General features: G+C 35.5%; 1 protein-coding gene across 1 annotated transcript in view; it reads left to right on the forward strand.

Annotated features, from left to right (window-relative positions):
• LOC148947616 (complement component 1 Q subcomponent-binding protein, mitochondrial-like) overlaps positions 1-26,916 on the forward strand; it is a 91,076-nt gene that overhangs the window by 10,247 nt on the left and 53,913 nt on the right. Inside the window, exon 2 of the mRNA XM_089095957.1 lies at positions 10,335-10,485. Coding sequence (XP_088952083.1) covers positions 10,335-10,485 — 151 coding nt within the window. The remainder of the gene's footprint in view (positions 1-10,334; positions 10,486-26,916) is intronic.

Consider the following 26,916-nt stretch of genomic DNA (forward strand, 5'->3'; position numbering starts at 1 on the left):
CTGAAAGGCTTCTATAAACACACAAAAAAAAAAATTTATTACCAGGGTCAAGTGGAAGTTTTCAATCAAAGCAGACAAACTCAACATAATCATGAATAGGGGGATATCTACCACTTTAACATCATATTCTGACCTAACTATTGTCAATACACCTCTTTGGAAATTACTTGAATTCAATTACCTTAAATTGCAGCTTGGAGCAATCTCAGGATTCTTTTGTGACCAGATGCACTGTGCTGGTCTATAGCTTCCCAGTTGGAGTTTACACTCCCTGGAGGACCACTCAGCATCCAGTATTTGTATGAAGATGTCCACAGATTCAGCAGTAACAGTTCCTTCTGAGAGTTTATTCCAACTGTTGGCAATTCTTGAGGAAAAGAATTGAGCACAGACTCTGGATAGGGTAGGCTGCTTAACAAATTTCAACTGGTGACCTCTAGTTCTTTAGTTAGGACCAACAGTGGGAAATAATGCTTATTAGCCCTCATTAACTTATAGGTTAAAATGGCATCACCTCTATTTCTCCTATATACAAGAGTTGGGAGCTTTGCTAGTCTTGCAGTGTAGAAAAGCTCCTGCATGCAGAATATCCCTTTGGTGGCACATCTTCTGATATTTTTATGTCTTTTTAAAATAAGAAGAGGTTAGAGATATTCCAACTTTCAGCTAAGAGTACACAAGTCCCTTATGGAGAAGACTTATGACTTTAGGAGAACAAATGGAAAGAGTATGCTTTATTAGCTCCATGGTTGAATTAGCACCAACAGCAGAATTCTAAGCATGAGTACTGAATTTTAATTCATTATCAATTGTGATTCCATGATCTTGCTCAGTATTTACAGAGGAAAGTGGGTGACCTGAGAGAAAATAAGAGCAACAAGGGTTCTGTTTGCCAAAGTGAATGACATGACACTTGGTAACATTAAATTTAAGAATTCAAGCATCAGCCCACCAATCAAGCAGTCCAAGATAGTTTTGTGGAAGGGCATGATATCAGAGTTGTAAAAACTCTGTACAAGTTTGATATTACCTGGTATCCAGGAATAGAGATGTGTTACAAGGCTTTGTACTTCCTCAATCTTATTGGTTTACTGAACAACATTGGCTACCAGTTATAAAAACTCTGTACAGTTTTGTTTATATTCTTCTTCATCTTTGCATGCTCTGCTTGGTTCTGAAACACTGTTGTCACTACACATAAACTAAAACAGAAGGGATAGAACATTGTCACTGCTTGAGTGAGATGCACCATTATTAGATAAGATATTTACTTTAAAATTTAATAACATTCAACATTGAAACCATTATGCGACTTGTTCGCCTTTGCAGTAGATATTCCTTATATTTTTGGTATAACAATCAATTTCTCTCCCAAACAAATGGCCTCCCAATGGGTATGATCACCTTTTTTGGCCACTTTTTACATGGAATTTATTGAAACCTCTGCTTTGAATACTTTTCCTCTGAAACACCGGTTCTGGGGTCGGTTTGTTGATGATGCTATCTCTGTGTGGAATCATGGAGAGATAGAACTTAACGCTTTTTTACTTCATCTTAATAGTTTCGATTCCAACCTTCACTTCACATTGGAACTGGAAGATAATCATAAACTGCCTTTTTTAGACGTCTTAATCTTCAATAAATCTCTCAGCCTTGAATATTCGACTTATAGAAAACCTACACATAATGATAGGTATTTGCTTTTCTCTTCCAACCACCCTCCTTGTGTAAAAAGAGGAGTAGTTATATCTTTCGTTGATCGTGTTATAAGAATTTGTTCAAAAGCTCATATAATCCCATAATTAAATTATCTGAAGGGTATTTTGTTTTGCAATGGATATCCCATCAAGTTACTGGAATCCATCATAAAAAAAAAAGCAGAAAAAGATTCATCATCATCACAACCTCCAACGGATATCATCCCTTTAGTGGGTGATAAGAAATTTTTTACTGTTTTGCCCCATTTTCCCAAATTAGGTGACAAATTGCAAAGAACTCTTTAAAAACATAACTTAAATGTCACCTTAAAAATTTCTAATAAAAGAGTATGCTTAATCAGCCCCATGGTTGAACTAGCACCAACAGCAGACTTCTTAGCATGAGTGCTGAACTTTAATTCATTATCAATAGTGATTCCAAGATCTTGCTCAGTATTTACAGAGGAAAGTGGGTGACCTGAGAGAAAATAAGAGCAACAAGGGTTCTGTTTGCCAAAGTGAATGACATGACACTTGGTAACATTAAATTTAAGAATTCAAGCATCAGCCCACCAATCAAGCAGTCCAAGATAGTTTTGTGGAAGGGCATGATATCAGAGTTGTAAAAACTCTGTACAAGTTTGATATTACCTGGTATCCAGGAATAGAGATGTGTTACAAGGCTTTGTACTTCCTCAATCTTATTGGTTTACTGAACAACATTGGCTACCAGTTATAAAAACTCTGTACAGTTTTGTTTATATTCTTCTTCATCTTTGCATGCTCTGCTTGGTTCTGAAACACTGTTGTCACTACACATAAACTAAAACAGAAGGGATAGAACATCGTCACTGCTTGAGTGAGATGCACCATTATTAGATAAGATATTTATTTTAAAATTTAATAACATTCAACATTGAAACCATTATGCGACTTGTTTGCCTTTGCGGTAGATATTCCTTATATTTTTGGTATAACAATTAATTTCTCTCCCAAACAAATGGCCTCCCAATGGGTATGATCACCTTTTTTGGCCACTTTTTACATGGAATTTATTGAAACCTCTGCTTTGAATACTTTTCCTCTGAAACACCGGTTCTGGGGTCGGTTTGTTGATGATGCTATCTCTGTGTGGAATCATGGAGAGATAGAACTTAACGCTTTTTTACTTCATCTTAATAATTTCGATTCCAACCTTCAGTTCACCTTGGAACTGGAAGATAATCATAAACAGCCTTTTTTAGACGTCTTAATCTTCAACAAATCTCTCAGTCTTGAATTTTCGATTTATAGAAAACCTACACATAATGATAGGTATTTGCATTTCTCTTCCAACCACCCTCCTTGTGTAAAAAGAGGAGTAGTTATATCTTTAGTTGATCGTGTCATAAGAATTTGTTCAAAGGCTCATATAATCCCAGAATTAAATTATCTGAAGGGTATTTTGTTTTGCAATGGATATCCCATCAAGTTACTGGAATCCATCATAGAAAAAAAGACAAAAAAGGCAGAAAAAGATTCATCATCTCCACAACCTCCAACGGATATCATCCCTTTAGTGGGTGATAAGAAAGTTTTTACTGTTTTGCCCTATTTTCCCAAATTAGGTGACAAATTGCAAAGAATTCTTAAAAAAACATAACTTAAATGTCACCTTCAAAAATTCTAATAAAATCCAGAACTATTTTAACAGCGGTAAAGATAAAACAAGCCCCATTTTGGGCAGTGGTGTTAATAGGGCTCCATGTTCTTGCAGCTGTTTCTATGTTGGAAGAACCCATCAGCAATTGGGGAAGAGATTGTTGGAACACAGGTCCTCAATCAACAAAGCTATAGAGCTATACCAAAGGCCTGAGACTTTTGATTCCGCCTTGGCTCAGCATGTGTATGACAACCCGCACCATTTCGTTTTATTCGATAACACCTCCATTATTGCCCCTGTTAAAGGTTTCATCCAAGTTTTCAGGGAGGCAGTTGAGATAAAAAAGTACATTCACTGAAAGGTTGCTCTCAAATAGAGACACGGGAGAAACCTATTTAAGTCCCATTTATAATGAACTAATTAATTCTGATCGTTCTTACTTAAATATTAAAAAAATCACATTTTGCAACCTAACCTAATCTGTGATGATGTCTTACCTTGAAAGCGTTTAGCTTTTAAAAATGCTCTGTATAAATAAAAAAATTGAATTCCCATTCAGTACTGTATTTTTTCATTCAGTTATCCTTTTACTGTTTCATGGAGAGAGTCTTCAAATTTATTATCGCTTTGTTTTAAGGTTTGAAATTTTTTTATAGTATCCTTGGATTTTTATTAGTAATTTTAATGTTATTATCTTGCACTGAGGATGGTCAAGCCGAGGTCTTGACCGAAATATTTGTATTTTAGTCCATATTTTTCACTGGCTTGTATAATCCTCGTTTTTCTCTTTTTTTTTGCAATATTTTCGTTTTATCGTGATTAGCCAGTGTGGTCTCAGAAATTATTTACGACAAGCTTACGGGGAGAATATGACCAAAAGTTCTTTCCGTCACGACTTTTTTATGGCTAGAATTCGTTTATCAGAAAAGTTTGTAAAATTACAATACGAAAAATTTCAAAATTCCAGACGTTTTCTTCCTAGATTCTGTCCTGGCCCGGCCATTGAGAACCTATCTTCGAAAGTTCTTACACTGGAAGAAATCCATATCTTGTCTAAGGGACCAAAATTTTGCCTGCCTCGTCCACGAGTAAATTTCTCAGAGATAGTATCCTGTGTGGAGGCGGGTATATTTGGCTCAAGAGGTATTGTGGAAAATCCCGATTTACTTTGAGGGGAGGTTGTTAAGAATCTTCTTAACTTCACTCCTTATTCCTCTAATTCAAAAACTCGGGAAACACAAATTCTGAGAAATTTAACAAAAGACCAAGACATCATTATCACCAGGGCTGACAAAGGGAAAATTGTTATCCTTGATAAAATCTCATATAACAAAAAAGTTACAGATATTTTGTCCAACATTTATAAACGTATAGTCAGACCCCACCAACAAGTTCACCCGTGAAGTACAAAAAGAGCTGGGAATTTTACAAAAAGAAAGACTCGTTATTCCACAAATGTACAAAATGTTTTACCCTATAGGGTGCTCTGCTCCTAAATTCTATGGTCTCCCAAAAATTCACAAAGATGGAGTTCCTCTGTGCCCAATTGTGGCCTCTTATAGTTTGCCAGCTTCCAGACTGGGAAAATGGTTATCCACAATATTTTCGTCCTCTTGTGTTGACGCAAGCTTCTTACATTAAAAATTCAGTACACCTTGTGGAAAAATTAAAAAACGTTGATATAAAAAAAGACACAATTTTGGCCAGTTTTGATGCCATTTCAATGTATATCCTTTTTTTATATCCTTTTTTTATATCCTTTGATATAAAAAAATGTGAATTTGCTCTTCAAAAGAAACTAGAAGATAATATTGACTGGATGGATTACAAAACATTAGATATTAAAACCATTATGCGACTTGTTCGCCTTTGCAATAGATATTCCTTTTATTTTCGGTATAACAATCTATTTTTCACCCAAACAAATGGCCTCCCAATGGGTACAAGCCTTTCACCTTTTTTGGCCACTTTTTACATGGAATTTTCTGAAACCTCTTCTTTGAATACTTTTCCTCTGAAACACCAGTTCCGGGGCCGGTTTGTCGATGATGTTATCTCTATGTTGAATCATGGAGATAAAGAACTGAACACTTTTTTACTTCATCTTAATGGTTTCGATTCCAACTTTCATTTCACCTTGGAACTGGAAGATAATCATAAACTGCCTTTTTTAGACGTCTTAATCTTCAACAAATCTCTCAGCCTTGAATTTTCGATTTATAAAAAACTTACACATAATGATAGGTATTTGTATTTATCTTCCAACCACCCTCCTTGTGTTAAAAGAGGAGTAGTTATATTTTGAGTTGATCGTGTCATAAGAATTTGTTCAAAGGCTCATATAATCCCAGAATTAAATCATCTGAAGCATATTTTGTTTTGCAATGAATATCCCATCAAGTTACTGGAATCCATAATAGAAAAAAGACAAAAAAAAGGCAGAAAAGGATTCATTATCTCGATAACCTCCAATAGCTAGCATCTCTTTAGTTGGTGATAGGAAAGTTTTTACTGTTTTGCCCTATTTTCCCAAATTAGGTGACAAACTGCAAAGAATTCTAAAAAAACATAACTTAAATGTCACTTTCAAAAATTTTAATAAAATTCAGAGCTATTTTAACAGCGGTAAAGATAAAACGAGCCCCATTTTGGGCAGTGGTGTTTATAGGGCTCCATGTTCTTGCAGCTGTTTCTATGTTGGAAGAACCCATCAGCAATTGGGGAAGAGATTGTTGGAACACAGGTCCTCAATCAACAAAGCTATAGAGCTATACCAAAGGCCTGAGACTTTTGATTCCGCCTTGGCTCAACATGTGTATGACAACCCACACCATTTCGTTTCATTCTATAACACCTCCATTATTGCCCCTGTTAAAGGTCTCATCCAAGTTTTCAGGGAGGTAGTTGAGAAAAAAAATATATTCACCGAAAGATTGCTCTCAATAGAGACACGGGAGAAACCTATTTAAGCCCCATTTATAATGAACTAATTAATTCTGATCGTTTTTCCTTAAATATTAAAAAAAATCACATTTTGCAACCTAACCTAATCTGTGATGATGTTTTACCTGGAAAGCGTTTAGCTTTTAAAAAGGCTCTGTATAAATGAAAAAATTGAATTCCCATTCAGTACTGTATTTTTTCATCCAGTTACGCTTTCAATGTTACATGGAGAGAGCCGTCAAATTTTATTTACGTTTTTTTTTAAGGGTGGGAATTTCGCTTAACTTGCATTGATTTTTATTAGTACTCTTTTTGTTATCATCGTTTACAGCTGGTGTCAGAGTAGAGACCTTGATTAAAACGTTCGCATTGTAGTTCAAATTTGTCACTGGCTTTAAAATCCTCGTTTTTCTCTTTTTTTTACTATATTTTCGTTTTATCATGATTAGCCAGTGTGGTCTCAGAAATTATTTAATATTATATATTATGACAGAAAAAAGAAGGGGACCTAGGATAGTACCTTGGGGTACTCCATTGTGTACAGGGAGGGGGCTGGAATAATGATTCTGATATTTGACTACCTTGTGATCTATTTGATAAAAAGGGGGCAACCAATTTAACTAGGAAAGAATCAATATTGAAATCAGTTACAAGTTTCACAACTAAAATATTGTGGTTAACAAGGTCAAATGCTCTTTGAAGGTCAATGGAAATTGAATTTTGCTAGCCATTAGGTTTTCGAGAATTTTCCCAATTGAGTCAATAAGAAAAACAAGGTAATGGGAACTGGAGGTGGATTTGATATTCCCGAATTGTCTCAGGTCAGTAAGAGATAGAATTTTCTCCTTTAGCCAATCTGCAAGGAATCCTTCATATAGTTTAGATAATTATGGGAGTGAGTGAAATAGGATAAGCACCTTCAAAATCCGGCTTTCCGTTTTTTTTTTTGAGGGGGGTTATGAAAACTTTTTCCAAGTTTGTGGATATTTGCTAGAATCAGTAATGTCATTGAAAATAACAAACAAGAGCTTTGAGAGAAAGCCACTGACAGCACTAATAAGAAAAAACGGGATATCTAAAGGGCATACATCTGCTTTTCGTAGTTTCCCAATTCTTCGTTCGATCTCAGACGGAAATATGGAGGGGAAAACAGGGGAGAGAACATCAGTAGGTAATTGATAAGACAATGCTGGAAGGCTCTGGACTATGGAAGCAAGGAAATTGTTAAGTCATTAGCAGTAACTTCTAGGGATTCAGGTAGGTTCAAGTCAAGCTGGTCTAGACTCTTACCACACAACTTTTTTACCTGGGAATACCAATTTTTGGTTTATAAACAAGGACGGAAACAAAGCCAGACATAGAAAAGTTCAGGGCCATACAAAACATCCCAAATCCCCAGTCTAGAGAAGAGCTACAGACATTGTTAGGAATGCTCAACTTCCTATAAAAGTACATACCTGACCTATCCTCCAAAAATAAGCCACTGAGAGATCTCACTAAAGCCATGGAATCCAGGTGGGAAGTTAATCACAAATCTAGCATGAGAGAGATCAAGAGCTGTATATCAGAAAATCTAGCATTCCTTGACCATGAATGCAAAACAGCTGAGCTCAAGGTTGATGCTTCAAAGCATGGACTGGGAGCTGAGTTTTCCTCAAATGGTTAGCAATCCATGATGGGCTAGCTCTAAAAGCCAAAGAATTGTTGTACCCCATCTTCTCAGAACCAATATACTTCACCAGTTTCAATCAGCACACCTGGGGTTAAACAAAACCAAGCAGTGTGCCAGAATGGTTGCGTACTGGCCAGGAATGAATGCAGACCTAGAGACCTTTATCCAAAATGTGAAGCATGTACAAAGTTTGCAATGAACAATCAAAAAGAGCCATTTATTAGTAACCAGCCACCCTCACTACCATGGCACCATACCAGCATTGACCTCTTTGAGTGGAACAAAACCTGTTATCTCATAACCGCTGACTATTACAGCAGATATTTTAAAATAGATAAAATACCAAGTCAGACATCAGCTGCAATCATTGACAAACTGAGAGCTAACTTCGCACGTTTTGAAATCCCTCAGCTGATAACTTCAGACAATGGTTTTCAACTTTTCTCTCAGGAGTTTAGACTTTGCACAATTATGGGGAATCAGTCTGAAAACCTCCAGTCCCATCTATCGAAAATCAAGTGGTCTAGTGGAAAAATCAATACAAACTTGCAAATGGATACTAATAAAAGCAAAGGAAAGTGAAAGTGACCCATATATTGCACTTCTAGAATATAGAAACAGCCCAGTTGATGGTCATGACCTACCCAATTCCTAATGAGTCGCCAGCCTTGGTCTGTCCTACTATCAACATACTATAAGCTGAGACCCAAAACCATCCCTCTCCATACCTTTCTACAACATAGGTCAAAGGAACAGGAAATACATAAATCTTATCATGATAAGTCCACAAAACCACTACTTGAGCCACAACCAAGTGACCAAGTTTAGGTCCAGAAGAAAACAAACAGCCCCTGGACAAAGCCAAAAATCATGGAAACCCTAGTTCATATGTAGTGGAGACAGAAGACGGTTCCAGACTATGGCAAAACAGAGTCCACATCTCCCAGTGTCCCTTTAGCCCAGTCGAGGATGCAGTCAGGATCCCACCAATAACAGGGGACGAAAGTAGCTACACCTTTATCACCCCCTTAGCCAAATTACCTCAACCAAACCCTGCAAATATTAAAACTCCGCCAAAGAGTCTCTTAATACCAAGAGAAAAAGGCAAGCCATCTTCCCCACCAAGTATAGTGCCTACATCCCAAAATGCGGCTGCTATTTGCCCAGCCACAAGGACTAAACCCTCCACCACCACACCAAAGGTCATGCTGCATACCTGCAGCAGTGGAGTGATTAGACCACCCTTAAGGCTGGACATGTAAGCAGACGGCCCTAAATGAAAGGAAGGGAGATGCAGCATTGTGAACTAATCACTTGCTTGTGCTATTATGCTGTGCTATTTGCTGTGCTATTTATGCTGCTAGTATTGGGTTTTAAACAATTTTAAACCAGATTCTACAGAAGAGATGTGGGAATGTATGCACAACTTCAGAAAAAAAAATGACCAAAGATATGTCAATTGTATGAAGAATATATAAATTGCTGGGGAAAAGACAATGTCTAGATTTTGGGAGGGTATAATCTTGAAACTCCCACCCCCCTTCCTCCTGCTTATATGTGTATTAAAACACAAATTAAGAAAAAACTCAAAGCAGGTGCTTGTTTTCTCTTAAAAAAGCTATAGCTTTTGTTGTTAACCCATTCAGTAACCCAGGAAAACTATGGGTAGTTATAGGTAGCTTTTTCTATCAATATTGCCACAGAAAAAAATGATCATAGAAACACAAGCAACTAATTTTTAGCATAAAAAATTTGCAAGCTCATTGATTTACTTTGAATAGATCGTGATAGAGGAGGAGCGTGCGTAGCTGTGTTGGCCTTGTGCATGGCTATGATAAATCCATAAGAAATTCAAAACTGGGGTAGGAGATCCTTCCAAATCATCCCTACTCCCCTGACCTTAGACTTTTAAAAGGTTGGACCTCTTAAAGAGGCTCTATGCAGAAAACATTTTTGATCCAATGTTGACTGAAAGAACATAAATTCTTTTAAAGAATTTAAGAGAATCTAAGGAATTTGACACCATAGGCATACACAAATTAGAACAGTGGCTGGACAAGTTTATAAATATTGCTCAGGACTGTGTTGACAAGTTGCCAAATTGTTGAAATGATTAAGTAAATCATTTGTGAGTTACAGTAGTTTGTCTTGTTATTTATTGAATAGCCAAGCAACATAATTTGGAAGGTTTTGCTGTTTGTTGTTAAAGACTTTAAAATGTAGACTTCCACACAACACTCACATAATATCATCTTCCTGTTCTACCCTTAAACCTCTTACTATTTGATTAATTTGACTGCTGACAGTACATAATGACTGATCTGATATTGTACAATCGTTGTATTTGAAAATCTGTGCCTTAACTATGATGTTCTTTCAGGAGATAAAGAACTACTGGAATTTCTGACAGAGAAAATTGCCACAGAGAAGAAAAATCAAAAAATGAAAGTGCCACCTACTACTTTTGAAGGTTTTGATGTGAAATATGATGGCGCTGAAGTCGTTCTCAGTAAAAAATTCAATGATGAAGAGTAAGATCATTTTCTATGTAGTAAGCACATTAATTTGGTAATTGGTGTATGTATTGTTGAAATGTTTTTTGATTACTTTCTTTCATCTCAGGTTACTTTTTGTTGCTTTATCTGTGATATAGATTTTGTGGCAAGTTTTTGCCCAAGAATCTTATTTATTATTATTTTCAAAAAGATTTCTGGAAGGGGAGGGTAGGCTGCACCTAATTTTTCACTGCAGAATTCAAATCTGATAGCAAATAGCTTAATCAACTCATTAAATGATGACAACCCAATCAATTGATGACAATCAAATGTTTAAAATGATGACAACTTAATCAACTCATTAAAATGATGACAGTATTTTAGTTGCAAACATGGATTAAACAGATGAAAAGAAAAAGGTAAATTCTTAGTGATACAGCTTGAAAATATAATTACTGAAAAAAAGACCGGGAAAAGATGAAAGCATGGATGCAGCAATTTATTTCAGATAAGGGATGAGCACAACTTCAGAAAAAAAAATTTACCAAAGATATGTTAATTGCATGGAGAATATATAAGTTGTTGGGGAAAAGACAAACTCTAGATTTTTGGGGGGTATAGTCAATATTGCTATGAATTGTCACAGAAAAGAAAGAAATAAACATGGAAGCATAACTAATTAATTTTGAGGATACTAATTTGCTACTTCATTCAATTACATATTTTTTTTTTTAATGTCATTACTTAATTATGTACTGGTTCATTAGACTGATTGATGTTTTCTCTTTGTTGTAAATTGTACAAATTGTGTCTATAAAAAACCTAAGTTTGACAGTTTTTTTTTGTGAAATCTGTTTTATGAATAAGATCTGCTTTATATCTTGTATATTTGAATGTGGTTAAATTAGGCAAACTAACTCTTCTATGATTATTATTTTGCACTCTTTGTTCAACTTTCAAAAGGAAAAAGTATCCACAGTGCTGGTATAGATTATTATCTCAGGAAATATTTGATACTTCTGAATAATTTGTACTTGTGTGTCCAATCTATCTCTGTATCAAGATAGTGAATAAGTACTTTGGGGGTATGCTTGAAACAAAATCAGGACAAAAAAAACATTATTTTGACCCCCCCCCCCCACACGCACACACACAACTTGTTGAGAACTTATATAACACCCCTAGTCTTCAGATCTGTGAATGTCTATGTACATCTCTGTGTTTTAGCCAGTTCCTTAGAACTCTATCCTAAAATACGAGATTTAGATTCCTTTTGAGGAAATAATCTTCCACTTGGAACATGAACTTCCCACTTGGGAGGTTCAGGGAACCTCCCATGAAAATTTTGAAGATTTGGGCCTCTGCAGTTTTTTGTGTTGTTGACCCATCCTCGCTCTTGGAGAATTTCGATACATCTGCGTAAAAGTGTTGACAAAGTGGTTCGTTTTTTACTAGACTTGCAAAAAAAACCGAATGGTTTTTCTTGTGTGTGATCTACATTTATTATGTTTGCTGCAATTGTTGCATCCTAAGAATGAATGAACCATGGCCCATAGTAACTAAAATCTGTATGGCGAGGAAAAATTTCGATTTGTTGTTGATTCAGAAATTGTAACTATTATTTTGATTAGTCTTGTAGTAAAATCATGTTTTGACAAATAGTTCATGGACATTTGAAAACTGCCTTAAACTTTTCGAAAATGGCGTCTAAAATAGTGCTATTTCCGTTTGAAATGAACAAAACTATTTATATTTTTTAACAGTGTTCTTCAGTTTTTCAAAATTTTGATGAAAATTAGAAAAATAAATCAGTATAATAATCTAGATGACTGGAAATAACTATTGTAAATGAACTGAATGTTTAATGATATAATGAATGAATCATACTAAGACTGAATGACTGAAATGACTGAATATACTTTTACTTCACTCAATAATATTTTTTTTGTCAATGTTTTAAATATAAAGCAAAACTTATAATGCGTTTTGTTTCATAGAAACAAAGTCACGCCATAGGAATTAGAACTTTTACAGTTAGGAGAGGGGGAAGGGGGCAGTAACCAAACTTCTGTTTGTCGTAGTTTTTGTCTGTTTTGAGTTTGGCATAAATATTCAATTTAATTTTTACATATTTTAAATTGAATTTATTAATCTATATCAGTATAAGCTATCTCTATGTTTGATATAATCATTTTGTTTTAATTTGTGTTCATTCAACCCTAGCTAAGGTTTGAATAACCTTACAAAAAGCTCGTTTTGAGCCAAACTCAAAACGAGCAAAAATTAACATGGTTAGTGCTGACAATAGTGTTTTAAAATTACCGTAAAATAAAAACTCACTAAGTAAATGGTTAAAATAGGGTAAAATACGGTACTTCCTAGGAAATATAGGGTAAAATTGGTGTTTTAGACTTTCCCTGTAGCTACAAAATCAGTTGAGCATTGGTTTTTAAGCATCAGTTTCAGGTTTTAATGAAATATTTTGATGATTATGATTTTCCGGGGCTTAAAAAAGGTAATGCCCTTTCATCTAGAGTTATTTCAATCTAATTAATATTCTAGTTTATCCCTTTCGTAATCTTGTGCCTAGGGTAATACCTCAGCACTTGGACAATGCCTTATTTCGGACATCCATTTTGTAAAAAAAAAACCCCACTATTTGGGCTGGATTCAACCAAATTTCCCATATTATATACATGCTATTTTTCATTTGTTTATAAAAGAAGTAAATACAGGAAAAAAGTGGTTTATAACACTTTGATGGCTGATTATCTAAGCACTGGATCATAATAACAGAACATTCAGTCACTTTCAGTCATTAAGACCGTTTTCAGCAGGATCTACTGGCAAATCTAGCTCCTCTTCTTCCGACTCAGTTTCTGATTCAGGTGACTGTGCCGGTTCCAAAGTCCCCCCCCCCCCCCAACAAAAGTCCTGGATACGGCCATGAGGAATATATATTAATTTCTACCTCCAACCTCCCTCGTCTTTCTCTTAGAACTAAATCTGTATTTATCTGAGTACTGTTTCAAAACAACTGCTGAAACACAAGGGCTGTTAAACTAGAATAAGAATTTCTTGAAGAAACTGTAGTCAGTAAACACAAGTTCGGCAGCAATTGGTTGAAAAGCAGGCTAAATCTTAGAAAAGGACACTGGAACTTTCGATTTCTAATTGACTGAACCTCCTCCAAAATTTGTTCAACCACCCCTTCCACAATGAAAGGCTTTGGGAAAAAACAAATGAACAAATATTAGTATTTTGAACCCTTATGGGTAATGCTGTATGATTGCCTCTGCTGTAAACAGAAGAGTATAAATATCAATTTCCCTTCTAATGAAGATCTGGAATTATCCAGGGGAAAATGGGAGGGATTTTTGCGGGGAAGGGGGAATTCTCCACGGAGGGTATGTTTCGGAGGGGAGGGTAATTGTTGGCTCCCGGTGAACAACGGCATGAACACAAGATTTCTCTGAGAAGTGAAAATTAAAATAAAAATGAGGATATTGATTTTGCTTTGGCCCTCCACATCGTTGAAAATCCATATTATTTAGTTCTTTGTGACGAGAGTCAACTTTAATATATGAAGCAAATGGCTTCCCATATTCTTTTGGGAAGGCAATTGAGATAAAAAATCCATAAATAGAGACCTTGCTTTAAATAGAGATACTGGAGATATTCCTATAAACCCATTTTACAATATCTTAAAATTAAAGGATATAAGTGCCGTTTTTTCTTCAGTTTAAATTAGGATCATCTGTCCACACTTTTACTGAAATTTTGGTCAGCATACAAGCTAATTCGATCTCTAGGCGGAAAATTCTATCCAAATCTAACTTGTTGATAATCTTTCATTTATTCTGGCTTGGCTTGTTTTATTCAGTCTTTCTTCTGCTCTGTTAAGAGCTACTTCAAAAGGTTAGTTTTGCTTCTTTTTTTGAGCACTGAAGACGGCTGGGGGGAAGTCCCTGACGAAATATCTGCTTCTGTCATTTTCGCTTCTTTTCTTGCCACCGGCTGACATTACCCTCGTTTTTCTCGATTATTTAATTTACTATTTTTTTCTGGATTGTCATATGTGAATTCTGCTTGTAGCTCTTTCTGTCTTGACCAGCTCACAGAACTAATATAATTGTATTTCAGCTAATATTTCAAAATTGTAATTACCTAGATTATAAAACGCTTTATCTCCCTAATAACAAGAGACTGAAGTCATAACATACTCAAAAACTGCAACAGAAACAACAACTTCTGAAAGGAGAGAAAAAAAAGTGAAACAAGAGGGAAAATTAAACAAGCAAACTTGCCCACTCGTGCTTTAGAATTGCTGGTTTTGTTTTTTGCCGGCTAAAGTGTCTCAACAGCTAGATTTGGGTCTGCTAGGTTGTAGCACCGAATCAGAAAACTACTTTTTGTCCAAGGTGGCAATTTTAGTAGGTACTTGGCAAAACAGAAAAATAAAGAGCAAATTTTATACTTTTCACAGTTTGCCAATAATTTCAGAAAGGGGTCACATATAATATATGTGGTAGAGCGGTAGCGTTATAAATACTTGCCAGTAGTGGACGGTTAAATCTCAGAGTGGATTTAACAATCAAAGCATAGGAGCTGGAAATTCGCCATTCAAGATGTGAGATGATCAGGAGGGAGCGGGTATGCTGTAATGAGGTACCTATTGGCAGCCCCAGATATACTATTTTGTCAACTGGTTTTACTGAGCAATCACCTAGTGTGATATTAGTAGGAGGGTCATTCTTCCAATTGTAAAGCAAGACTTCCGACTTTTGGGAGTTAAATCTCAGACCAAATTTCTTGTAGTTGGACTGCAGACATGAGAATATTTCTGAAAGGCAGTTAAGCGTCTGGCTGAGATTCAGCGTGTCATCAGCATAGCATACTAGGGAGATGTCAATGGAACTGAGAATGCATGATGAAGGACAGCTGTCTTGAGGCTCAATAATGTCGTTGTTGAAGAAATTGGGGGATAAAACTGCCCCCTCGCGGGCACCTTTATGGACTGGTATCAAAGCTGACTGTGGGGCTGGTGGAAGGCCTTTATCGGGAGGGAGCTTGAGTCGCATACGAAGGCGAGAGTAAAGATCACGGAAAGCCAAAATAATATTTGAGTTCACTCCTTTTTTAGCTGAGTTTAGCAACATAAGCACATGAATCAATGAATCAAACGCTCTCTGCAGGTATAAGCCACTGATCGCTAGGCTTTCTCCTGATTTGTGTGCATCCAGGAGTGCATATGCAATGACATGGAGTGCTTCAGCACAACCAATACCGCGTTGGAAACCGAATTGTCTTGGTGGACTGCAACACAGTTTCTCAAACTCATCTACGAATAAAAGTTCAAATAACTTGCAAAGAGAAGTAGCAATCGTAATTGGACTGAAAGAGGAGCATTGCATGGTAATTTTTCCTTTTTTAGGAACTGGCGTAAGATCTCCAATTGAGAAAGTGGTTGGGACAATACCCTGAATGAGGATAATCTGCATCAGGAGAGTTACATGATTAATGAGAGCGGCCCACCGCTTCTTAGATGGAGTGGGCTGATCTCGTCAATCCTGAAAGATTTTTTAGGTTTTAGGCAAGAGATGGCCTTGCATACAGCTCCCTCTGTTACAACATAATCACCCTGAGGACAACTATCTAAGAAGTTGTCCAACTCAGCTTCATATCTTTTGTTGAGGGCTGGGTCAGGAGGCAAAAATTCTGACCCAAAGTACGTGTACCATTCAGAATCAGGGATAGCTGATGCGGACAAAGACTCATTGCTTTTAGAGGACAATAAACACCAAAGGAGAGAAGGATTAATTTTGGCCCTTGTAGATTTGATATCAATCATCTTTTTTCTGTGAGCTTTTAGCTCCTTGGCGGATTTTCTTTTTGTGAGCAGGCAGATTAAATTGACTACCCCCAAACAGGGTCGTCCACAAGAAATCAAAAGTTGAAGCCAAAATTTAGACTTAGAATGGGTATCCACTAAATCTCGATTTTCAGACCAGCCAGGAAGGGTAGGATGACAGGGTCTACTTAGAGGGACAGCAGCTTTTTCAGCAAAGCAAAGGGCATGGCCAATTTCTGCGCAATAAATATCGACTGATAGTTTTGTTTCCTCCTTTGAAAGAGCAGTTAATCTAGAGAGAAGATGGAAAGGGACATGGATCTTACTAAGGACTCTGATGGCTGCTTCTTGAAATAAAATAGGGTTAATTTTACGCCAATCACAGTGAGACCTAGGAGGTGTTTTTGAAGTTGTTTGCGTTTGTGTATCTGAGCTGTGGCAAGGAATCTTGGCTGAGAACTGTATTGGTAAGTGATCAGATAGCTGAAAATCAAGCACAACCTTGACAGGCGAAATCTTGAGATTTGAGGACGCAACAACACAATCAAGATCTGATATAGACATTGAGGTGTGTATGTGTGTAAAATTTAAATCTTTGCACTTGAGATCAAACTGGTCTCCAAAACTACTAAGCAACAATGTAGAACGTAAAGACCTAGATAAGAGCAGTTCATTCAAATCCCAATTAAAATCACCAACTAACATGCATTGAAGGCTTAAGGATCTAATACTGTTACTACACTGGCCAAGTTTATCACTAGAATAAGTAAAAGCACGCTCCAAACATTCATCATGGTAATTTGTAGGCAAATATACATTAATAAAAACACAGCCCTCAACACAAATTGCTAGAAAATTATCATTTACTTCAAATGCACTAGATCTTAAGAGTCAAACAAACAAAAGTGGCAATACCACCAGAGGGTTGCCCTTTTCCACTTAGCTGCTTTGCTGAAACTGAATAAACCAATACTGAACTATTAAAACTAAGAATACTTTTACTGTGGCTTGTGATGAAATGTTCTAGCAATCAGACAACTTCATTTTGCTCAAATACAACATCTAAGATTGGAATTTTATTCTAGATAGATAGCATCTAAGATAGCAATCAGACAACTTCATTTTGCTCAAATACAACATCTAAGATTGGAATTTTATTTGCAAACAAGCCATTAATGTTCCACAATAAACATTTAACTTCAAAAGCTTCAGATGTCATTTCTTTTGTGGATTACTGCTTCAGGGACATTTTACACTGTAACATGTGTGACTGCCAATTTTGCATTCAATGCAGAATATTGGCTGTCTGCATGGATCATCTTGCATAGAACAATGTTCATTAAAGGCACATCTAGAGCATAAAGGTTCAGCCATACACTGGGAAGCAAGGTGACTGATTTTGTGACCGTTATAGCATTGTCTTGGCAAGAACTTAAATGGATCAGCAGGTAGATGCTTGTAGCCAATAATCACCAAAACACTCAGAAATTGTTGGAGCTCACTGATAGTGTCAAAATACACTTTGAAAGAACAGGATTTTCCGCATTGTTCAGTCTTCATACTATTCAGGATTAGATTTTTTTAGTCCTTCACAGTTTGTATCCTCAGGGGCATTTCAAAGCACAGCTATGTGCAGGGGTTCTTGAACAGCAATTTTGAGATTGGGCTTGGAAGACTTCATTTTCTCAATGATTTTTGCTGCTGCAGCTTTTGACCTGACCACAAGCTTCCATTTGTTTGCAGATTTGTGAAGTTCTCTAAAGTCATTTGCATTCTCACAGAAACTGTCTATGAAAACTTTCCAGTCATATGGGCCATTGAGTTCCTTGGGGGGATTTTTCAAGACAACAGAATAGGAAGGATCTTTGGGCTTTGACTTTTCAGGTGCACTATGACTGCTTGTGAGAATACTGACAGCTGGAGCAGACTGGGTAGCTAAAAACCTATCAAGCTTCCAAGAGAGTTCATTTACTTTGGCAGTAACTGTTGCATTCACTGCATCTCTGATGACCAGAACCATTCAGGGGTTAAAGATGACAAATTTTGGCAAACTGACATTATTTTTTGCAGCTGCTACTAGAAGTTTTCACATTTCAATGATATTGTCTTCATCTTTAGTGTAGGTCACAAAACGATTCATAATATTCAACTCAGTATGAAGGATTTGCTTTGCCTGTATAGCATCTTCATGTGCATAGAAAGCAACACATGCTTTTACAATACAGTCCAATTTATTCCATTTGTAAGTGCTCTCATATAGTCATAACACAATTTAGTAATGGATTCAAAATAATTTTTTCACTTTCAGCCATCATAGGTCCAAGCATAATCAAATCTCAATGTAAAGTTGCAAAACAAAGACTTACATGCAAGGGGGCTTTTTTAAGTCCCCCCACTTTTCAATAAACGCCTTCTAATTATCACAATGAAATAATTCTATCCAAATGAAATAGTCCATATAGTTCAATCAAAAGATAATCCTCTCAGAAAAGGTGTTAACTAAGAGGTGTTAACTGCATGAATGCTTGACCTTGACTGATATGTCCAACCTGCTTGTAACCCTTCCTGTCTTTGACAGCTTACAGAACTAATATAATTTTATTTCAGCTACTATTTTGCCATGTCAAAATTATAATTACCTGTAATATAATGCACTTTATTGTTCTGATAACAGCAGACTGAAGTCAGACAGGTGGCCTTTTAAACTGAGTAATGCAGCTGTACATAACAAAAAAATCATATCCAAACTGCTACTGCCAGCATATTCATGCTTTTGTGCTGTGAAAATTGTAACCCCTCATAAAATATGCTAGTAAAATATTAAGATACAGTACTGGTAAAAATATTAGTAAAATAGGTAAATTGCATAAAACTTTAAAAGATGAAAGCCTACTCAGTTACAATATCTACCTTTCTTCATATGCATTCAAAATTGTGATTGTTGGTAACTTTAATGCTCCAGGTATTCACATTCACTATGGTTATCACATAGTAAAACACACTCTGATACAACTTTTGGGCAAAGGTTATTTCAAACAGTGGATGATAGTTTCCTTCATCAACATGTTTATGATCCTACCAGATTGGATCAAATCCATCTATTTTAGACCTTGTAATAACTAAGCACCCACCTGACCTAGATAGACTTGAATTTTTACCCCATATATGCAAATGTGATGACATGTTATTGTCTTTATGTGTTAATGTGAATATTCTGTTAAATCCTAAATCAAAATCATTTTGTAACTATTCTAGAGGCAGGTATGATGAATTTATGGACTTTTTACATTCTATTGATATGGTAAATGTCACCAGTGTGTCAGGGATGTGGACACATAATTTGGTTTTATCTACAATGTAGTAGGACTGCGGTGAAAAGTTTATTCCAAGGTACTGTGTTAGAGAGAGTGGTAAACAATGTAAGAGCCTACCAAAATTTGTCTTGGTTACAATATCCATAAAAAATAAACTTTAAAGACATTATCTGTTGGTTAAGGATGATAGATCTTGGTGTGCTTATAAGAGAGCAAGAAATATTGCAACTATCACTCTGTGATCACACACTGAGTCAGTAGAGGTGTCTATCATTGATTCCCTGCAAAGTTGTCCAAAGAGACACTGAGAGCATGTAAATAGGGGAACAATGATCAATCACCATCATCTACAATCACCAGTGATCCAGTCATTGGTGAATCTATTGATGATGACAGGAGAAATGCAGATATTTTTAATGACTTTTTCATCATTTTTATAAATCCTGCTGCTCATGTGCAACCTAATTCCATGCTGGTAGGTCCTTTACTACAACATGAGTTGGAGTTTGATGATTCAGGTATTGAACAAGTTCAAAAGATCATACAGAACAATTCTGTTGATAAAGCCCCTTATATTGTTGGTGTTTCAAATGCTGCCATGCATGAATTGGCTTCTTGCTTGGCCAGTCCTCTTGCTTCTCTTTTTAATCTTTGTTTAGATTTTGGTAAATGCCCTGTTGCATAGAAAACAGCAGTGATAAAACCTCTTCATAAGGGTGGGTTAAGATCAGACTTGAGTAATTATCAATCTATGTTAAACACTTCAATTTTTCTAGAGTCATGAAAAAAAATTGTTGATTAGGTCTAAAATTATTTTGAAAAAACAAGGTCTTGTAATAGGAAGAACATTGAAAAAAAAATATTGAAAATTATTTTGAAAAAAATAAGGCGTGTTTTAGGAAGAATAGGTCTAATAATACTCAGCTAATGGAGGTAATTAATGATTTCAAACACCCCCTCCCCCCATCTGTGACTGCCCTGGCTGTGTCACATAATGCCAATTACAGTTTGCTTTGTGTTAAAAAAGGGGTACTTGTCTAAAATATAAAACACACCTGAGAACTTGTATTGCAAATACCTGGTTTTTCATGCTGTCCATACCAGACAATAACCTTTGGCTCATTTGGAAACCACATTATAGCTTTTTTTAATTATATATTTAGTTGGTATTTTGGTTAGGTTATGCTCTCTGGGCAACCCCTCTTCCATAATTCTTTGTGGTAGTTTTCATAATTTTGTTACTAAAGCATTGTATTTTCATCATATTTTATTTTATTTCATTAGTATTCACCAAACTTCACTTCTTGAGTGGGTTATACAGAACAGACAAGTACCAAAAAAGGTTTAGAAGGTTTAACGTGCAAAGCATTACTAAGCTGTACAAGACAGCTGTCACAGATTATTGAAAAAGTACAAAAACAGGCATCAAAATTTGTTCCTCATTTGAAGTGCTTACCTTATGAGCATAGACTAAGATGTTTTAGCTTACCATCTTTGTAATTCAGGAGGGATAGATTGGACTTAGTTAATGCATTTCAAATTATTAAAGGTGTTGATAATTTGTCTTTTAGTGATTTCTATCAGTTTAGCCATTATTCAACCAAATGAAGAAATGCATTAAAAATTGTATCAGAAAAGGGTTTTAAGAAAGATTAGACATGGTTCTTTTGTAAATTGGTACATCAGATCATGGAATATGTTACCTGATTATGTTGTTTCAAGAAATAATGTTACAGCTTTTAAAACAATTTTGGTTGGAACCTCTTTTTATGAAGGAAAGTATATAGAACCATAATATTTATGGCATTTGTATGATTTGTTTTACTCAGTGCTCCTAAATGAGCTTAATGAATTTGTCTCTTTGTGTATTTGCGTAGTTTTTGCAATGTGTTCAGCCTAAGGAGTTTATTAGTGAATTGTGGTACCAATCAATATCCAGGGACTCAGTTCTTGTATATAGGGGTTTCCCAAGTGAGAGGAGTCTATTGATTAGGCCTACTCTATTTTTATTTAAAATGAAAAATTAAATAAATAAATAAATGCCAAGAGGCAGACCTAGGCTAGAAACATCATGCACCAAACATACCAGAAAAACCTAAAAAAGCTAAACACCTCAAACCATCTTCAGTGGGAGGATAAAATTGCATCAGGAAATTTGTAGGAAGGTTGTTGGGTATTTGTTTAGCCTTGTGTCACCTGATAAGGAGACATGTAATATTTCATGGTAAGGATTCTAGCCTATTCCTCTAATGCTACAGTTTAGGCAGTGGACATATCTCTAAAAAAAAATTTCTCCTTAGTTTAACTGCTTACTAAGAGTGCAATAAGACCCAAATCTAGAATTTTAACCAAATTTTCCTGTAGCCTAGCCAAGTCTAGGAAAAGGCGCATCACAAAAACTATATAGCCTAGGTAGGTCCATAAGAGACAGTTTTCTCAACAAGGGGAGTAAAACAAAGCAAATCTTCTCAGGTCTTAAACAAGATTAAATTTTGGTAAATATTTACCAAATCATATTATTGAGTTAGCAACTAAAGTGAATACACTATTCAATGCCTTTTTGATGCTGATTACAAATATAATAAGCATTTCTATCGGAAATGAATTTCAGCCCCCCCCCTATATATGGCTATACCTAGGACCTATACCCTGCACATATGGCGGTTAGGTATAGAGGGGGGCTGAAACTCATTTCTGATAGAAATGCTTATTATATTCGTAATCTGCATAAAAAAAGGCATCAATTGGTGTATTCACTTTTGTCCTAACTCAATAATATGATTTTGTAGATATTGACCTAATATAAGAACTAGGATCATTATACATATTTTAAAGTAAGAATTGTTTTCTTAACATGTCTCCTTATCAGGTGACACAAGGCTAAACAAATACCAGGTTGTTGGCTCCTTCTTGATGTCTGGAGGCTGATATTTCATGGTAAGGATTCTAGCCTATTCCTCCAATGCTACAGTTTAGGCAGTGGACATATCTCTAAAAAAAAATTCTCCTTAGTTTAACTGCTTACTAAGAGAGCAATCAGACCCAAATCTAGAATTTTAACCAAATTTTCCTGTAGCATAGCCAAGTCTAGGAAAAGGCCCATCACAAAAACTAGCCTATATAGGTCCATAAGAGAGTTTTCTCAACAAGGGGAGTAAAAAAAAAAGCAAATCTTCTCAGGTCTTAAACAAGATTAAATTTTGGTAAATATTTACCAAATCATATTATTGAGTAACAACTAAAGTGAATAGGCTATAGGGCCTACCATTTGATGCCTTTTTTATGCTGGTTACAAATATAACAATCATTTCGGTAAAATTCTACTTTAGTTACTTTTGAATATCTTAGGAAGGGGTTAGGTTAGGAAAATGAAACTTTCAGGGATGGGTCTACAGGCTAAAGTATGTCCCGGGAAAGAAGAGAGTAGAGGCCCAATTTGCCGAAATTAGCGGAAACAAGCTTGAGTCAGGCCTCAATTAGTTTTCTTTCCTCCATGGTTGGCAGTTTTTCATCTATATCTCCATGCTCGAAGATATACCTATCAAACCTAGCTATAAAATATAAATTTTTGATTACAATTTGTAAGAGATTTGTTTATAAATTTTCTCATTGGGATCTTCCAATCCAATAGAATTAGAACTAAAATTTTAGCTTCTTCATTTAAAATTTTAGGCGTATTTTGTTGCAGCATAAAAGTTTCTAATAGGGCTTTATATGCTCAGAGAATACTTTTTGATGAAGCTTATATGTTTTAATCATGAATTTAAGGGTTGTAGACTTTAAAAATAAGAAAATATTGGCAGAAACACCATTACAAATAGTAATACACAATATATTGTTGTATAATCGGATATGCAACTCTCTTATGCTATTTAAAACCATAGCATTAATCAAAACAGATGAGAATATTGACAGAATAGTAACTATTCTGTTCCCAACACCTTCAAAATATTCAGCAATAATTGCAGTTTTACCACCCAGAAACACCAGTTGACTCAATAAACAACTATGCATTTGGTAGCATCTATTGATTGCTTTTAGCTGGTGGGACACAACATACGAGTGTTATACAATTACCAGATGTCAGTTTGATCTTAAGGAAAAAAGAAGATATTAAATACCAAAATAAATACGTCATGTTTAGGACGGGATCGATTAAAAATCTAATGTCAAAGGGCACAATTGGATAAAGATCAACACTTTGTTACAGCACCACTTTTCATAAATCAAATTTGATCTAAAACAATTTTATCGACTAAGCACATTGTTTCTACTCTGGTTGCTAAATCAATTCCAAACAACTTTAAATTGGCTGTCCCTTCCACTAAAAAAAAGATAAGATGTACACTTAAAATGCTGACTACCTGTTGACAAGTATCTAGGCTGTTTTCATAACTTGCTTATTCGATACTACTCAGGCCAATGAAGTGATCTCGAAATTGTTCCTTTTATTTCAAGCTACTAAAAAATACCGTGGCATATATTCAAAAATTTCCAAGCTTTGCAATTATCGTTATCGGTTTAGATGGTCTTAAGTTCTTTTAATGCTAGTTAAAAAACTATACAGGCTTTCGCTTCTAGCTATTTTCTGCTTAAAGATATTTGGAAAACACAAGGATTTCAGGTTTAATTGGAAAGTTTACAGTTTGACACTGCTATTTCGCAAAATATTATTGAATGATGAAGTCCACGAAAACAATTAGTCATCCTTTTAGTTCTCTTTTAACCTGACATGCTTTTCAAAGAGACAATTTTCCTCAGAACTATGATTCCTACTACTGAAACCAGCAATATGCACAACAGATTAGGGTATATACCTCCAACAATATATTTACTTCTTTTTTATTTTAAAATTACCTTAGAAACCTTGGAAATTTTCTATTTATTTACTCAAGTGTTTTAGGAACTAAGGTATCAATAGTGGAGTTTTCTAGGGTTTTTCTGCAACCTCTTTTAGATTTTGGTATTAAAAATGAACCTTTTTAAGGATTTTCACCAGCCTTTAAGGGGTTTTGAAAAAATGAAGGGGAAGCGGTAAAGCTAGCATGAAAAAACACCAAAATAGGATTATTTTTTAGTTTCTAACGAGGTTTTGAAGGAGAAGCAATAATCATTTTTTTTTGTAAACAATTGACAAGTTCTCAGGGATATTCGATTACGATGCTTTTGCTAGAGACCTTCAAAACAACTCAGCAAACCAAATTTTTAGTTAAGCACAAGAGCGAATACCCAAGAAAATAAGAATTGACGGTCTAGCAGATTATGTTTTTAACCAAATTGAAAAGACCCAAGACTATACACTTCAATAGTAAAAAAATAATAATAAACCAAATAAATAAATAAAATTTCGCTCCAAGAAGATGTTGAATTGAAAAGACATACGGTTAAAAGTTATTTAGGATCACATACGAGGGTCGTTTTTTCAACCTCCGATAGGCTGATCATTTTTATTACCAAAAGATTGGTACACTTACAATTACCTTTCGAAATTATCAAACAGTTCGTGGTAACGAACTGTAAGTAAGGAGTGAACCAGCTCAATAGTAACCGAAACTCTAAAAAACGAAATTTTGATACCAATAGATACATCAAAAAAATACAATTTTTATGCTGATTTCAAATATATAAGTTTCAATCAAGTTTAGGCTTACCCATCAAAAGTAAAGCGCCTGAGAAAATTTGCCTTATTTTCGAAAAAAGGAGGAAACAACCCCTAAAAGTCATAGAACTTTAATGAAAATCACACCAACAGATTCAGTATATCAGAGAACCCTACTACAGAGGTTTCAAGCTCCTATTTGCAAAAATGTGGGATTTTGTATTTTTTGCCAGAAGAAATATCAAGGTTGCGTGTTTATTATTTTTTTTCCCAGGGGTGGTTGCACCAATCCAGCAGTCCTAGACTATCGCGATAGGGCTAATTCGAACGTAAATTAAAAGTTCTAGTGAACTACTTAAGTGACCAAAAAAATTGGAGGGCAACTTGGCCCCTCCCACGCTAATTTTTTCCGAAGTCACCCAATCAAAATTTTGATATAACCATTTTGTTCAGCATAGTCGAAATCTAATTAATATGTTTTTGAGGATGACTTAATCCCCCACTCTTCCCGGGGGAAGGGCTGTAAGTTATAAACTTTGCCCATTGTTTACACATAGTATTGGTTATTGGGAAGTATACAGGCGTTTGAAGGATGGTTTTTTTCTAGTGGGGGGTTGGGGTCGGAGTAGGGATTAAGGGGGAGGATCTTTCCAAGGAGGGTATTTCCTTGGGGGAAGGGACATTTCTATGAAGGGGGCACCAGATTTCCCAGTATGAATTAAAATACGATCAGAAATTAAATAAAAAACAAGTTTTTTTACACTGAAAGTAAGGAGCAACATTAAAACTAAAAGCGGACAGAAGTTATTACGTATATCAGGGGGTTCGTCCCCTGGTCAATACCTCGCTCTTTACCCCAAAATTGTTTTAGTACTTTCAAAAGAGCTATCTATTCTAATTAACCGGCATTTTTGATGCAGGGGTTTGTGATTCGAACAAATTTCAAACTTTAGCGTAAATAGCAAGGTATTGACTAGGGAGCGAACTCCCTAATATACGTAATAAAAACGTACGAATATAGAAATTCGTTACGTAAGTTAATTTGTAAGTTACGTCGGAAAAAAAATTCGAGAAAGCCATTTATCCAAAAAAACGGAAAAGTAATATCTGAATTCCGTTTTAATTAGTCATGTATGTTGAGCCAAAATAAATGCTGCATTAATTCAAAAACTTTCAGAAATTAACTAAAAAAAACAAGTTGTTTTAACTGAAAGTAAGGAACGACGTTAAAACTTAAAACGAATAGAAATTATTCCATATATGAAAGGGGCTGTCCCCTCCTCAACGCCTCGCTGTTTACGCTAGAGTTTGACTCTGTCTCACAACTTTCTTTTTTAAAACAGTAAAAACCTTTAGCGTAAAGAGCGAGGCGTTGAGGAGGGGACAGCCCCTTTCATATACGGAATAATTTCTGTTTGTTTTAAGTTTTAATGTCGCTCCTTACTTTCAGTTAAAAAAAACTTGTTTTTTTTTAGTTAATCACTGAAAAGAATGAGACGTTTCTCATATCTGTGAACAAGCGTTCCAATGCCCTCATAAAAGAATGTTGCCGCCAATGAATTCAAATGATCCTTGACGTTGATTGAAGGTCCTCATTAGTTTGAAAGCATTTCTATCCAAGCCAAGTCTTCAGTTCATGATAAAGATGAAAGTCACTGGGTGCTAAGTGCGGACTGTACAGGGGAAGATAAAAATGTCCCATT

Source organism: Artemia sp. Qi Xiang Cuo, chromosome 10 (assembly GCF_049724085.1).
Source record: "Artemia sp. Qi Xiang Cuo chromosome 10, ASM4972408v1, whole genome shotgun sequence".
Lineage (NCBI taxonomy): Eukaryota > Metazoa > Arthropoda > Branchiopoda > Anostraca > Artemiidae > Artemia > Artemia sp. Qi Xiang Cuo.